Below are 15,589 nucleotides of genomic sequence, written 5' to 3' on the forward strand. Positions count from 1 at the left end.
GGAATACAGATTGAGTGAACAAAGGAGTGACACTGATGTACACTAGCAGGAATAACACAGGTGTTACTCGTAACATTAACGAAGGCTTTGTTCTGTGTGAGCCATTCACAAAAGCAGGACCCTGGCACACTACAACTGCATGCGACGATGATTACAGTTATTACTAACACCTGTGCAGTTTCTGGAATGATGTCTCCGAACAAAAAAATGCCTGTTCAGGCCCTAACTAAATTAGTATCAGAGAAACAGGAAAAACATAACGTTCTCACCACAATGTGTCGGGCTTTCGTCACTCATGTCCCCACAGTCATTATCTCCATCACACAGGTAGGAACGTGGGATACAGATGTTGGTGGACTGGCATTTTGTGTGCTCTGGCTGGCATGTTCTCTCCGCTGAGATGATTACAATTAGACCATATTCACTACAGGCAATCATTTTTCACCTGAAGATTTACCTCTGTTTAATTTATGACAAACTTACGGCAGTTTTGTTCATCCGAGGTGCCGTTGTCGTAGCAGTTGTTGATGCCATTGCAAACATAGTCCTTTGCAATACAGCGCCCATTGTTGCAGGTGAACTCCGTGTTGGGGTCACACGGCCTGAAGAGACAGCCCTCCTCGTCACTATTATCTCCACAGTCGTCATAGTGGTCGCAGCGATAGTGGTAGGGCACGCAACGCCCGTTGCCACAGGTGAACACCGTGGGCTCACAGGTGTGGAAGGCTGCCAATCAGAATCAAGAACAGGTCAGGAAAGAGAAAGCCACTAGAGAGCACGGTCAGGAGAAAGTGGGATGATGCATAGATGCAGCAGACACTCATTTTACCTGACAATGCAATAAAGGATGACAGCACCTGTGGGACTGCATGCAAAGATACAAGCACATTGATTCACGTGTTAGTGTTGATTTGTGTTGCACTTAGAGAGAGGGAGCATGTTAATGGAAATTTAATTGCAAACATACACACCAACAAAGTTGAAGTCAGGTTTAGAGCCTAAGAGAGAATTGATTAGAACAAAAAAGCTTAGTTAGTGTTAGTGAAGGTACAAGAAATAGACTTGGGTTTAATAGAAGAGAGAGGAGAGTTCTGGTTCAGATCACGCCTTCTATGAGAGCTACTGTCACTACTATCAATCAATAGAGAATTTTGGATGAATCAATTGAAAATAAAATGAAGTAGAAACACGGGTAAGCAACACAGCAAAGAGAAGGTCCCTACCACAGACTCTCTCCAACTCATCGCTGCCGTCTCCACAGTCGTTGTCATTGTCACATTTCCACTGAGCACGAATACAACGGCCGTTCATGCAGGTAAACTGGCCCGGCTGGCAGCGAGTCCCATTATCAGGGATACAGTGCTTGTTGTCCGCCAGGTACCAGCGACCCTCAGACGGACACTGACACTCAGCTCCATTGGGTCCTGACAAGATTTTAGCAGATTAGCAGTTTATACATTTAGGTGTATTTTTCAAATTACTGCACTAAAATAATATCATGTTGATTTGACAATGACAAACTGTGTGTACCTGGGGTACAGATGTGGCTGCAGCCTCCATTAAACTGCTGGCAGGGGCTGTCACACTGCTGCTGCTTCCTGCTGGCCAGAACATGGATGTCCATTGGCCGAGAAGGAAGGTTCTGGATCATGACCCTCATATCCGACCCATCGTGCTTGTTGGCGCGATAGATGCTGCGTGTGTTCCAGTCAGTCCAGTAGATGAACTGGCCAAACATGGTCATAGCGAAGGGGTATATGGCTGTGCTGACAATGACTTCCCGATTGGCCCCCGTGAGGGAGGATCGCTCAATCTTCTGCCTGATTGTAGAGCAAAAATATAAAACTGTTAGACAGCTTAAGAATATGAAGACGATATAATAAACACAACTAAGTACATATTTCGTGCATATTTCAGGAGTGGAATTTTTCTGATCTTACAAGCTGGCGTCCGCCCAATACAGCCTCTCTTCCTCATAGTCCAGGGTGAGTCCATTGGGCCACACAAGGCTGCTGTTTACAACCTCGGTTCGGAAATTTCCGCCTAAGGTGGCACGCTCAATCTTTGCATGGGTTCCCCAGTCTGTCCAATACATGTACCTATAAAACAAGGAAGCATTTTTTTCTCTAAGTTTCCTCTGTAAACTATTTTACACCTTTATTCAAAGTGGAGAGGACATAAGGTGACAGGAAAACAATGGGTAAGGGTTAGGGTTAGAGAGAGAGAGAGAGAGAGATGGAGATTGACATGTAACCAAGGTTTAGTGATGCCCCTCAGTTTTAAGAGGTTTTGGATAAAAGCATCTGTCATCTGAGTAAATGTAATTGTAAAGATCCCCGGCTGGTGGGTGCCCTTAACCATCCATGAGGTATTTAATTCTAAATCCCAGTTTAATCTAATGATCAAAGAGATTGTATGCTGTGTTAGTCTCACCCCCTGCAGGGATCCAACATGATGGCCCTTGGTCTAGACACATGGGCAATGATCGTCCTCTGAGAGCCGTCCACAGACATGGAGCTGATGCTCTGGTTAACATAGTCACTGTAGTAAATTCTTCTGTTTATCCAGTCATAAGCCACGCCATCAGGAGCCCCGAGATCTGGAAAAACAGAGAGCAGAGCACAAAACATTAGTAATATCGCTGATCTGACATCCATACAACACCTAACACAACTAAAAGTGCGAGTTCAACTCCTACCTGAAGCCACCACTACAGGTGCTGAGGTGGGAGCGGACAGGCTGATGTAGCTGATCTTGCTTGCTCCTGCACCTGAGCTCTGCGTGAAGTAGATCCTCCTATCTGTGAGGTCGAAATCCAGTGCCACCGAAGTCCGTGGCACATTGACCACAGGGAAAGGCAATGCGTGGTCGTCAGGGTCGAGGCGCAGGCTGCGCACGGTGCTTTCGGTCGTGTAGATGAGATAATCGTCCCTTGACACAACACAGTTTTCATTATCTGCTGCGAGATTCCCAAAAGCGCAGCTGCACTTCTTGTTCTGGTTGCTTGTGCCAGAACCTGGAAGGGCGAAGCAGAAATGGGCGCAGCCTCCGTTGGCCTCCATGCAGGGGTTGTAGTTGAGCTCCTGAGCAGCGACGGGTTGGGTGCGCTGGTTGAAGATGGTGACATCTCTAAGCATGTTGACGTTGTCTCTGATGACAACAGGCTGCTCTGTGCTACCAGGCTCTTTGCTCGCTTGAAAAACCTTCTTGAGGTTTCTGTCCACCCAAATGATGCTACTCTCAAACACTGTGATTCCGTAAGGCGTTGGGTAGCGGCTGCCATACCTGACTATCTCTGTCTCCCCTCCTTGAGGGTTCACTCGGGCAATCATATCCAGGGAGTCATCCACCCAGTAGACATAGCCGGTTTGCCAATCCAGAGCCAGACCTCGTGGAGTGATAATGCCAGATGATACTAAAACTGTGCGATTGGTTCCATCCAACAGCGCTCGCTCGATTTTTGGGTTCTGACCATAATCGGCCCAGAACAAGTACCTGTTCCTGGGGTCTACAACAATGTGGCGCGGCATGTCCACTTGAGTCTTCAGGAGCACCCTGCGGAAAGTGGTGTTCAGCCGGAGCACCTCCACGTACGTCTCAGTCAGGAAAGCATTGGTGAAATACAAGTTCCCTGAGGACAGAACCCAGGAAGCTTCGTGTCAGTGGCATCACATATTGGTACATCATCAAGAATATGAGATTATCAGTCACAAACTGTAAACTATGATAGATGATACAGATCTTTTGTCGTATCTTCAGTTACAGTGTTGCAGTTACACATAGGAAAGAAGCATACAGATTTTCCTGCCTGTAGATGTAGTATCTTTTTTTTTGTAATCATCTAGCTATTTAAATCTCCTCTCTTTTCACCAAACGTATGTGAATTTCAAGATGCATCACAGAGGGCACCACATGAACAGATATCATTTGCTGTTGTTTGTTGACGTAATTACACATTTGTAATTAAAACTAACACCAGCATACCTGCAGCCCAGTCCACAGCAATGCCTCGTATCCCGTTGCGTCCTATTCCAGATGTCACAATGCTACGTAATCCTGAGCCATCTGGCTTAATGCGTCTGACCCCGTTCTGAGTCGCCACGGTGCTGCTGAAGTCGCACCAGTAGATAAAGCCAGAGGCCATGTGTACATCAATGTGTAAAGCATTACGTCCTGAAAGAGGATAACAGGATAAAAGGTCATGAACTGTTGATTTTCAGTTGCTTAGTAAGTCAGTTATTCTGTTCACCATTGCAATTTCAGACAGAGTTAATCAGCATTTTAGAGCAACTGTAACTTTATCATTGCTAATAATACAGTATATAAGATAATCACTGACCTCTCCCAGCCACAGGCACCATGGCTTCAGAGTGGTCCGACCCTTCTAGACTGAAGCCCTTAATTGCAGACAAGGTAGAGATGACAACATAGGACTGGTAGGGAGCACAGGTCCTGTTGTCAGCATGGAGTTTAAAACCTGTGGCACACGCACACGTGAAGAGACCCTGCGGCCGGGGCAGGCACAGCTGCTCACACGCTCCAACATTGTTGGTGCAGCCGTTGGAAGTACCTGCAGAGGCTGAGGTCGTGGAGAGAACACAGTGAGACGAACTAACCAAACAACAGTGGACAGTGAACGAGAACTGTCTGTAACTTTTTTTGATGATGCTTTCCTTGCGTTACTCACTCTCTCTGTAATGCACTTTCAGAACCCTGAGACCAGAAACGTTGTCTCGCAGCACAACCTTGTTGGCACCTGTGGACTTGTCCACACGCTCTATGACCTCAAAGTCGCGGTCGGTGAAGTAGAGGTAGTTTTGATGGACAGCCACCCCCCAGGGGTGAGACAGGCCTGTCACTATGGTGATGCGGTTAGCCCCATCTGGATCACCACGTTCAATCTGTCCAGGCAGGAAGTAAAATTCATTACCTACAGTACATCAATATTAAGGTAAATATCATTGTATACTTGTGAAAACATTTGAGAATGAACCAAAGGTGAAGACCCACCATGCCGGTGCTTGTTACAGCCCAGTAAAGCTTATTTTCTTGGATGTCTATGGTGAGGAACTCAATGTGATCGAGGTTGTTGGTGAACAGTGTGACAGGGTTTAAGCCGTCCATGTCTGCAGATGCCACCTTGGCAGGAATGCCACTCTCTGTTCCCTGATCTGTCCAGTAGAGTTTGCTTCAAAGAAACACAAAATTGTTTTCAGTTGAGTCACGGATCTGCTGTCTCTGTTGGGTTATACAGTGGCTTTTCAAAAATTTTCAGTAAGTTAGAGAAGTTTCTCAGTGATGAGGTCATGAACCAAAATAAGTGAGTTGAAAATGAATTGCAATGTTTTCAAAGGAGAATGAAAATGGATCTTTTTATGAATCATTTGATTGTTGCTTGATTGTGCTTTATTGTACAGTGCTGGGGTCTGAGAGTGCAGCAGTGTGGTATTCAGTAACACTGGTCAAGTTCTCTCTAGAGGCAGAGCAGGTGGCGATGAGGGGGCTGTTAGGGCTCAGTAGCTGTGGGGATGAGGGACGGTGCCAGGACTGTGTTAAATGGGGCTTACCCACGTGCTGGGTCCAGTGCAATGCCAACAGGATTGCCAGCGCCAGTTGGAGAGCCGTTATTTGTAATTAGAGTTTTCCGGTACTGTACCTCCCCTCTCAACTTCAAAACCTGACCGGGCACAAACACAAACAGATGCATTTATTGTTCGGCATAAATTTGCTGTGACACACCGGTACACTTTATCCCATATTTTTGCTATTGTGACTAATAACAATAAAAGATTGATTGGAATGATGCCGTGGGAAGCCAGTAATTACTGTTAAAAACAACAACACAGGGCAAAGTATTATTTGCCTCACCTCAATCGACTGTGTGGCTGGATTGGTGTAGTACAGGTTCTCTGTTAACCAGTCCAAGGCGAGGCCGACGGGAGAGCCCAGGATGGCAGCAGGGGCAAACTCTGTCCTGTTAGTACCGTCGGATTTCACCCTATGGATCTCACCCTAGTGAGGAGAGGAAGACAGACTGATTTCAATATCATGTTTTGATGCATTTTTTACTGTTATTTCTTTTACCAAAAGTTTTTAATTAAGTTCTGACGTCCATAGTTACATGATATGTACCAGTATTTATTTTATTGTAGCACAAGTCTCTGCCCAACAAATAACTTCCCTGTCTACTGTCGCATGTTATGAAACTAGACTAAGAGCTAGGAAATGAGAAATAGTGTTTTTGGACACTAACTTACCGGGTGCTCCACCCAGTATATGGTCTGCTCTTTGTCATCAAAGTCAACATCATAGCCGTTCAGAAGCCCAGCAACAGGGACCATAGCATCATTACTCTTGTCATCTGGATTCAAGGAAATTCCATAAATGATACTGTCTCGTACAACCACCAGGAAAGGATCCTCAACTACAAGTAAGAGAGAGAAAACAGAAAGCAGTCAATAAACAGTGAAACAAGCAAACATGTGTTGTGTGTCATGTAATTTCTGATCAAAAGAATTTTGAATTTTCCTTAAGGCTCTAAATGATTTACTAGTTTAAAATGACAAACGTAATTCTGAAACTGAGCTCAGAAAGCATTTCTCCTGGATGTCAGCTTGGTAATCCAAAACTAACAGCTGCTTTCAGTGTATGATACGTGGTGCCATACACGAAGCACAAGATGACAGGCCTTTATCTATACAGAGGATTGACTGGTGAAAGTTGGTTCCACAATCTGATTTGCTTTGTCATCAGAGATTAGAATCGATGAATGGTTGTGGGGCATTTTCATTCTTGGATAATCGTTGGCCTCAGGGGGAGACTGTGTTCTGCTTGACTTGAATGGGCTGAAACCTGAGATGAGTTAAGCTGTTGACCTAAGGGGGACTCCTTGGACCTTGAATTAAAGGTCCCTTGTCTTCTTAAGACCTTGAAAGACACGCTCATATGATTCTCAATATTTATGACTGGAACAGCAGTTTATAACAGAATCTAAATGGGAGACTGTTGACAAGTGCCTGGATCGATGTATAATACGGGTTAAATGTTTTCAAAGATTTCTCTTCTTCGCAACATTGAAATGGCCACAAATAAAGCACCATTATGTCTGAGAAGGCAAGTTTTCTCTTTTACAACAACGGCCACAGCTCACAGGATGAAAACATAATGAGTGCATCAACTTATCACCCTGCATCTGACCTGACTTCCTTTCTCATCAAACTGAGTGATGAGTGTTTTCCTCCATTTGGCAGGATGCATACCTCTAGTGCAGGTGATTTGGTCAGCTGCCAGTGTCCAGCCTGAGGGGCAGGCACAGGAGTAATACCTTGGTCCCACGGCAGAAAGCAGGCAGATATGAGTACAGGCGCTCCTCAGGCACTGATTTTCACCTACAAATTGTCAAACCACACAGATACACACGAGGTCACATGCAATATCTGTAACAAGTATGAGAAAACAGTCTTCCCTGCTTCTGTGGGATTGTGCCTAAATGTATTTCCAAATTCAGTTGCATATTTATTTATCAACCAAATGTAGTCAGGTGGGCAAAACAGCGAATACTGATGGAGCAGAGATTGGTTCATGTTCGCTATCTTCGCCATACCTGCTGGCTGCCTGGCTGGGTGTGCTGCCACCAGACCCATGGGCTGAGGGAGGTTGAACAGCATCACTGTTTGGTTCTCCCCATGCCACTTATGGGCTCGCATCACTCGGTTGATGTATCTGTCGGTCCAATACACAAAATCCTCAAAAATGGTAATTGCGTGGGGGTGTTGCAGTACCTTTTCATAGAGAGCAGCAAAAGAAAAAAAGTGTGTCTTACACATACAATTCACAAGGAAATTGCTTGTGCTCTGTTAACCTTTAGATTTTTAACATAAATGCAGACAATTAAGAAAACTTTTAAGAATAAAATCTGCCTTCTATACACTCACCAGGTCACTTGCCAGGACTTGCTTTCGGTTGTTGCCATTATAATCGCAATAGTCAATGAAATCCAAGTAGGCATCAGCAAAGTACAGCAAATTGTTTGGGTAGTCTATGGTCAGACCGTTGGGCCAGTACAGCTTCTCGCTTACAATTACAGTCCTCAATTTTCCGTCCATGCTGGCCTTCTCAATGCGGGGGTTCCTCCCCCAGTCTGTCCAGAACATTAAGTGAGCACTGCAAAACAAACGGCCAACAGCTTAGTTGATGAAAAACAGAGACACATTGCACTATGAGACACACAAATATCAATGATTGATGATCTGAAAATCACTGACCTGTCTCTTGGGTCCAGCACCAGGGCTCGAGGATTGGTGACATTTTGACTAACTAATACAGTCCGATGGGTGCCATCCAGCTTAGACACTTCAATAGTCTCCAAGACATAGTCAGTCCAGTACAGGTTCCTGCCCACCCAGTCCACAGCAAGACTTTCAGTCACAGTCACTCCACTGTCAAACACCTGTTTGCAGGGGAATCATTCTTAGTCAAAGTTTACTTAGGATGCTGTCTACATGTATGGCTCAAAAAATGCATAATCACAAATATTTACATAGTATAACAAATGGAGCTGACAACTCACCACAGTTCTGTCGCTGCCATTTTTGTGAGCACTCCAGATTCTGTCCTGGCTGGTGTCTGACCAGTACACACGGTCAGTGACCGAGTCAAAATCTAGGGCCACAATGTTGCGTCCATCTCGAACCACTGAGCGAATGACGTTGGGCTGAGCCGTTATGTCATCTTGCACAATCTGATTTCGACTGGCCACGAGCAAAAAGGCCTGACGGGAATCTGTAAACAGACATCAAATCTCAGCTGCCTATTTTTCATGTCCTTTCTCATGCTAATAAGAACACTTATCAGCTTTCACATGTTTACCAAAACTATACAACAGGATTGTTAAATAGATCCTACTCGCATGGCAATCCTTGGGGAATGTGCTTTTGTCCAAAATAATGACCTATTGTATTGCAAAGCCTTTCAGCAGGTTATCTGTGTGGAAGAGGAGCTGATGTCAGGCACGCTCCTCATAAACAGTCCTTTGTTGGTGATTATGTCCTAATTATACCAGTGATGGCCAGTGAGTGACACATATGTTATTTGTCTTATCTAAAGAAATCAGAGCAGCAAAGAGAGACAAGGGAGAAGAAAGACAGTGTGTCAGTCTCGTCGTCTGGGGGCCTGGCTCCCCGCTTTAATAGCTCATTCCTGCCCCGCAGCCAGAACAGGAGAGAAAACTGATATATGTGCTGTATAGGCGAATCCTGTTGACATCCAAATCACAGTATGCACTAATAATGTACCTATTCCCTTTTTTATTGTATCACAAAATTATAGGTTCTTATTTACAACTACCAAGGGAGCAGGCATGTTCCCTGTACAAAAGGTCGACATAATCCCTCCTCACCTGAGGCCTTGCAGGTACGCTGATCTGCTTCCAAAGTGTAGCCATCCTGGCAGTGGCAGCGGAAAGAGCCTCTCTCATTAAAGCAGTGCTGGCTACAAAGTCCGGGGGGATTACATTCATCTATATCCTGGCAGGTTTTGGAGTCATTGCTCAGCTGATAACCCACAGGGCACGTGCACTGGGCCCCAAACGGCCCCTGGATGCAGCCGTGAGTGCAGCCTGCGTTGTTGTCGGAGCAGCTCTCCTGATCTAAGTTGAAAGCAGACAGAGCAGAATTCAATAACAAAAACTGGAGATCGCAAATTAAACCAAGCAAATGATGAATTCATACGATATACGTAAGTAGAGAAGCTGGAGATCATGTCACTAATATGCACGCTGCACAAATGATAATGAACGACAGCACTAACTACTTTTATTAAGTGTCCTTAGCATTGCTATGTAACTGCTTTTAATGCATATTTACATGACATTTCATGGTACAATAAGCACACACATTCTAATACCAACAAAATTTTCCTGTCGATTATGCTTTGAAACAAATCTATGGCTATTATAACAGTTAATAGAGACATTGTTCGTGTTGAAAATTTGATTAAAACTACTTGCAGCATTTCTACCAATGATTGAGAGTTTGTTCCTACCTGGCAAAGGCTCATCTGAAAGTTGTGAGAAAGGCAAGAAAGGAAAATCATATATCATTCCCAGGTTAATACAGGTCAAATCATCAGTCACACATGCATGATTCTAACACAGAGACAAACAGATAAAATCGAACACAAATTTTCTGTGAAACGAAGCCACTCCTGTTTATAGAGTACAAGAACTACAAAAATGTTGTTGCATAAAACAAAATCAGTTTGATCCTGTTTATCATGTGATGTGAAAATGTAATTGAATTTGAGGGGACCAACAAACTTGGAAATTTAATTAAATAATCAAGTCTTTCTGGTAAACAAAGACCATGTTCCATGCTGCCTCAGGTGACAAAAGCAGAGAACAGACTTACTGCAGAGAGGAGACTCGTCAGCACCGTTGGGGCAGTCGGGAGTGTTGTCACACACTGTGGTGAGGTTGATGCACACGCTGTGGCCAGGGCACTGCCACTGCCAGCTCGGACATCGGAAAGGTGGCGTGGGGCAATCCCGTTCGTCGCTCATGTCCCTGCAGTCGTTGTCCCCGTCACAGATCCAGCTACGTAACACGCAGTTTCCATTATCGCAGCGGAATAGTGAGGAAGGGCAGGTGCGAGGTGGACAGGCGTGGTGCTCGTCGCTGCCGTCCTCGCAGTCTGGGTGACCATCGCACGCCCAGGTGGAGGGGACACAGCTGCCATCCGACTGGCACTGGAACTCAGTCTCATGATGGCACATACCTGGAGGCCTTGTAGCTGAAATACATTAGTAAAACACCACAGACAAACAGAATGTAAGCATAGGCCAAAATGAATACAAATTCAAACATATTAGCAACCTCCTTGCACATGATAATTCAAGGCTGAGTTATGGTTCAGTAATTTAGCCTATGAGGAAGAATGCATTTTAATACTTACGACAGTTTTGCTCATCTGAGCGATCACTGCAATCAAAGACTCCATCACAGCGGTAGTAGGAGTTGATACACTGGTGACCACTGGAGCACTTGAACTCATTCACAGTGCAGTTGTAGACTGAAAAATCCAGTTGAGTATGTTAATGCTGATATTCCATATTTCTGCGGTGTATGTATGCTAAGCTCCACTGTTGTGCAACACAAGTAATGAGATCAATACGCTAAGAGGCTTAGCAAATGCTTGTTGAATTTTACAGAGCATTCAATTGACCTCTACAACTTTTTCAGCATGTTAAGCTAGTAAAAACAGAGAGCTGCTTAAAGTATGGATGACTGGACAAATGAATGGATTCCCCTTTGGGAAAAGAGCAGATGTGCACTGCGATATGTCACAATTAGAGACCCGGCTAAAGAAAGGTTTTCACTTTGGTCATGGGAATGTCTACATGGTCATGAGATCTGATGCAAATAGGGCTTATCAGCAATTTGAAGTGATTTTATTAGTTATTGAAATATGAACAGAGTAAAATATAAATAGTTTTTAAAATTAGATCAACTAACACATTTGTTTGAGAAAGAAACTTCAGAAGATGAGACCAGCGACTATATTATAACTACATATACAGGGAACACGACTGCGGTACTCACTGCATCCCTGCTCATCTGCTCCATCCACACAATCTCTGTCCCCATCACAGACGTAGTTGGGATCTATACAGCGGTGGTCTGGACACTGAAACTGTCCTGGATAGCATGTGTTTCCCAGATCTGTCAATACAAATGTTTGAATTAAGTCTTAATCAATTTTTTAAAGTGACTATTAGCTAGCTTTTATCACCATATTTTTATGATTCATGTAATTTCATCAATCAAAAACCCACTGAATTCATGCATACATGCTAAATACATATTTAATTCCCTCTGTGGACATTATGTGTTTTGTTTACTTCCAATCATATTTGCTTGTGGTTGGCTTCTTGAAACAGAGTTCTGTCAGTGTAATGAATCTGGGTTTCTGCCAATTCTGAGTTCAGATTTGCCAAAACAAGTCCTTAAGCTAATTCAATCAATTTTAAGCCATTGGCCTCTACACGGATACTCACGGCAGTCAGCCTCATCTGAACTGTCCCCACAGTCATTATCAGTGTCACAGCGCCAGGTATGTGGGATGCAGCGGCGGTTGGAACAGGTAAACTGATTGGCGGGGCACGTTCCAGGCACCTGTGTAGGACAGTTGTTCTCATCGCTGTTATCGAAACAGTCGTTGTGCCCATCACAGCGCCATCCTGCGGGCACACAGCGCTGATTGGCACAGGTGAATGCAGAGGGGGAGCAAGTGGTGTCTGAAAAAGAAAAGGAGATAATTTTACACATCATAGTACTGATGTGTATTCAGCCATGCCATAAAACTCTTTTTTGCTCTGGTCAAGTCAGGACAGTACAATCAAGTGGATTTACAAAAAGGCCATTACTGTTAATTCCACAGTTGACTTCGTCAGTGTTGTCATGGCAGTCGTCAACACCATCGCATCTGTAGCTGTTTGGGACACATTTGCCGTTGCCACAGGAGAAGGAGTTGGCTCCGCACTGCAGTGTGGGGGGCTCATTGGAGGGGTCCTCCACACACGTCTGTTGGTTGGGCGACAGCTTCATGCCATATGGGCAGCCACACACCCGCTGTGAGTCTGGGGCTGGGAAGCAAAAGTGGCTGCAGTCTCCGTTAGGATTTGTCTGCCTGTTGCAGAGGTTGGAACCTGAGAGAGGGAGCAGGGGGTAAATACCAGGAATATGACTAACAAGTGTAAAACTGATGAGTAGCATTATGAGAAGAGCAGTGACTGACCGATCTGAGAGTTGGAGTTGAAAGACTTGACGTGCATAATGTGGCTGATTCCTCTTCTGATAACCACCATCTCCCCACCATCAGTCTTGCGCACACGTACAATACCACCAAGACGCCAGTCAGTGAAATATGCGTAGCCTTCACGGGACACAAACAATAGAGCACAAACTCAGTTATTTTATCATACATCACCTCCTGGCAACAGTAAAGGCACTTTTGACATTTAGAAAGTCAATTTTAGTGCACTGAACTCCCTCCTTATTTAGATCAAAAACATTGTTCTGTACAGGAAGTTTATAACTTGTTGTTTATGCAAGAATTATCACCTTCAAAAATGGTGAGACCAAAGGGATGGGACATCTGTGTGATGCGGTCCAATGAAACCCTGTTCTTTCCATCAAAACTGCTGTGCTCAATTTTGTCAAAGAAGGCGTCCACCCAATAGAGACGCATTGAGCTGGGTGGAGAAAAAGGAGGAGGCAGGGGAAAGAAAAAATAAGCACTCACCCAACTACTCACATACAAGGTCATTTAAATATGAATTATGAATAAAAAAGAAACATTAAATAATCTTCTGTGTAATAAAGAAGGTGTTTTCGGCACATGGCTGTAGGACACTGGACTCACCTCCAGTCAATAGCTAGGCCATTTGGCCAGCCAAGAGTAGTGTTTACAATAGACAGGGCATGTGACCCGTCACCCCATGCCCTCATAATCTTGGCTGGTCGGTACCAGTCAGTCCAAAAGATATACCTGTCAAAGCAAAACAAACAAGGATCAGTGTCATATTTCATAGAAAATCTACCTACTCTGATTATTTTGAAATATCTACCACAAAAACCCTGTTTATTTAGATTTATTTTTGTATTCTTCTACTTTATAGAGCTTTTCAGTTTAAGCCAACTTCTTAGTGTTTGCTACAATACTGCCCTTCACGCTGAACTAATCTCAGCTGTTGGACACAGAGGCCTTATGACTTTGAGGCTGTTGGGAATAACAGCTTGTTCTAAATAAGGATTCCTTTTATCAGGTGGGGGCTTAATTTGAGGACATTTTATGAATGGCTGAGTACATCTTACAGTGTGTAGCCAGATTTCACTTCCATTAAAAGTAAAGAAACATACAAACGATTAATATCATAACCTCTTGTATATTTTCCATCGATATTCAAACGATATTCTAAAAAAATATTTTCACAGATTTAACTTCAGAGTATTCAGTATGCATTACATAGGTTGTAACCTAACCTAAAGCTCTTTTTCTCAGATATACTGGGGTAGTATCATGGTCTGATGATTACTAGTATTGCCCTATTCAATACACCTTAAAAGCACAGTTTTAAAGGTGGTGTGCATTGCCCACATAATCTACTTCTGAACAAGAGGGAAAGAAAATGTAAATATTTGTTTTGGAGCCACAGTCGAAAAACTACAATCATTTTCTTATTTTGTTTACCCGATGAGAGGGTGCACCACTATGGCCCTCGGGTTGTTGAGGTTACGTATGATGGCTCTCCTGGACTTATCAGCCAGCCTCATGACAGATATGCTCCTGTATCGTGGGTCAGTCCAGTAGAGGTTTTTTGAAATCCAGTCGTAAGCCAGGTCCTCCACTCCATCCACTCTATTGGCTGCCAGTACCTCCCTGCCTGTGCAGATCAAAGGAGTCAGACCACCGTTTACCACAGAGATGAAAGAGGAACACATTTAAATAAATAGGCTGTCAGCTTGCATTTTCACCATGCGGCCTGGGCAGAAAAAACGAGAGCAGCTCCAAAAACAACATCACTGATCAGAGCAGTGGTGTTTCTGCTTGTGGATTATCACATTAGTAACTGCTTTTCCTTATTAATGCAATAATTTAGAAACTAAATACCAAAACTGCTTGGTAAAACAACCCTCATTAGTCTGCTCTAGCCATTTCAGGTGTTTAGTTTGAGATGAACGTTGATTATGAGATCCATTTCCACTGTCAATTCACTCCCCCATTGTACCAGTCGGCCCCATCAGGCACTCCCTTAACTCCCTGTATAAGCCTGGCTGAATCACATGGTACAGCTCGCTGCTAGGAAAGAAATTATCCAAGGATGTAAGCACAGAGAAAAAATTGGAAACATTTTAACTGCTGATAGTTTGTCATACTCCAAAACATATTTTTCCTTGTACTAATATGCTGAAGAAACACTGTGATTACATAAGGATATTCTAAAAAGTTCTTCTACGCCAACAGACACGATGCTCACCAGTCCCATTCACTTTCTGTTTGTAGATAATATCTTTGGCTGTGTCTGAGAAGAAGATGGCATCATCTTCAGCACTAAAATCCACCCCAACGAAGTAGGAGGGTGATCCAGTGACAGGCAGGATGATGTCTTCCTGAGAGGAGAGGTTGAAGGGGATGCCTCTTACCGCCAGCTGGCTGGAGAAGAGCAGAAACTGCCTGACAGCTGCAAATAAGATATCAGAAGACCTTTTTAAACAATACCACGGCAAAGATATTAAGCCTCACAAAAACATCATGACAAAACAAAAATGGAGAGTTGATGATGAAACTATTGTTGGTTGCTTTACAGGTGAGTTAAATACAAAAATAACAAGGTCTGTTTACCCAAGCATCGCTTTCCATCAGCATGTAGGTCATAGCCAATGCGACATTTGCAGCGGTAACCCAGCCCTCCATTGTCACTCCTGTGACTCAGAACACAGATCTGCTCACATCCGCCTCTATCAACACCGCAAGGGTTCGACACTGGAGACAACACAAAAAATTCCCCTTAACTGACATACTTACAGGAAATA

General features: G+C 44.0%; 1 protein-coding gene across 7 annotated transcripts in view; it reads right to left on the bottom strand.

Moving 5' to 3' along the window:
* lrp2a (low density lipoprotein receptor-related protein 2a) overlaps positions 1–15,589 on the bottom strand; it is a 46,615-nt gene that overhangs the window by 18,757 nt on the left and 12,269 nt on the right. For 3 of the 7 annotated variants that reach the window (XM_085764229.1, XM_085764233.1, XM_085764234.1), the window contains 34 exons: positions 15,399–15,539; positions 15,034–15,237; positions 14,247–14,439; positions 13,419–13,544; positions 13,118–13,248; positions 12,792–12,929; positions 12,421–12,702; positions 12,052–12,291; positions 11,597–11,716; positions 10,950–11,066; positions 10,407–10,787; positions 10,042–10,056; positions 9,398–9,646; positions 8,570–8,781; positions 8,265–8,449; positions 7,935–8,163; positions 7,604–7,781; positions 7,260–7,388; positions 6,258–6,424; positions 5,869–6,012; positions 5,568–5,677; positions 5,011–5,188; positions 4,688–4,901; positions 4,340–4,579; positions 3,985–4,173; positions 2,699–3,631; positions 2,434–2,599; positions 1,941–2,099; positions 1,531–1,820; positions 1,224–1,424; positions 972–998; positions 830–865; positions 484–726; positions 270–395 (listed from right to left, as the gene is read on the bottom strand). In XM_085764229.1, coding sequence (XP_085620355.1) covers positions 270–395; positions 484–726; positions 830–865; positions 972–998; positions 1,224–1,424; positions 1,531–1,820; positions 1,941–2,099; positions 2,434–2,599; positions 2,699–3,631; positions 3,985–4,173; positions 4,340–4,579; positions 4,688–4,901; positions 5,011–5,188; positions 5,568–5,677; positions 5,869–6,012; positions 6,258–6,424; positions 7,260–7,388; positions 7,604–7,781; positions 7,935–8,163; positions 8,265–8,449; positions 8,570–8,781; positions 9,398–9,646; positions 10,042–10,056; positions 10,407–10,787; positions 10,950–11,066; positions 11,597–11,716; positions 12,052–12,291; positions 12,421–12,702; positions 12,792–12,929; positions 13,118–13,248; positions 13,419–13,544; positions 14,247–14,439; positions 15,034–15,237; positions 15,399–15,539 — 6,693 coding nt within the window. Of the gene's footprint in view, positions 1–269; positions 396–483; positions 727–829; positions 866–971; positions 999–1,223; positions 1,425–1,530; positions 1,821–1,940; positions 2,100–2,433; positions 2,600–2,698; positions 3,632–3,984; positions 4,174–4,339; positions 4,580–4,687; positions 4,902–5,010; positions 5,189–5,567; positions 5,678–5,868; positions 6,013–6,257; positions 6,425–7,259; positions 7,389–7,603; positions 7,782–7,934; positions 8,164–8,264; positions 8,450–8,569; positions 8,782–9,397; positions 9,651–10,041; positions 10,057–10,395; positions 10,788–10,949; positions 11,067–11,596; positions 11,717–12,051; positions 12,292–12,420; positions 12,703–12,791; positions 12,930–13,117; positions 13,249–13,418; positions 13,545–14,246; positions 14,440–15,033; positions 15,238–15,398; positions 15,540–15,589 lie in introns of all 7 variants that reach the window. The other 4 variants (XM_085764230.1, XM_085764228.1, XM_085764231.1 and 1 more) reach the window with 4 other exon arrangements.

The sequence above is a fragment of the Trachurus japonicus genome, chromosome 21, assembly GCF_045865225.1.
Source record: "Trachurus japonicus isolate A0001 chromosome 21, Traja_1.0".
Classification (NCBI taxonomy): domain Eukaryota; kingdom Metazoa; phylum Chordata; class Actinopteri; order Carangiformes; family Carangidae; genus Trachurus; species Trachurus japonicus.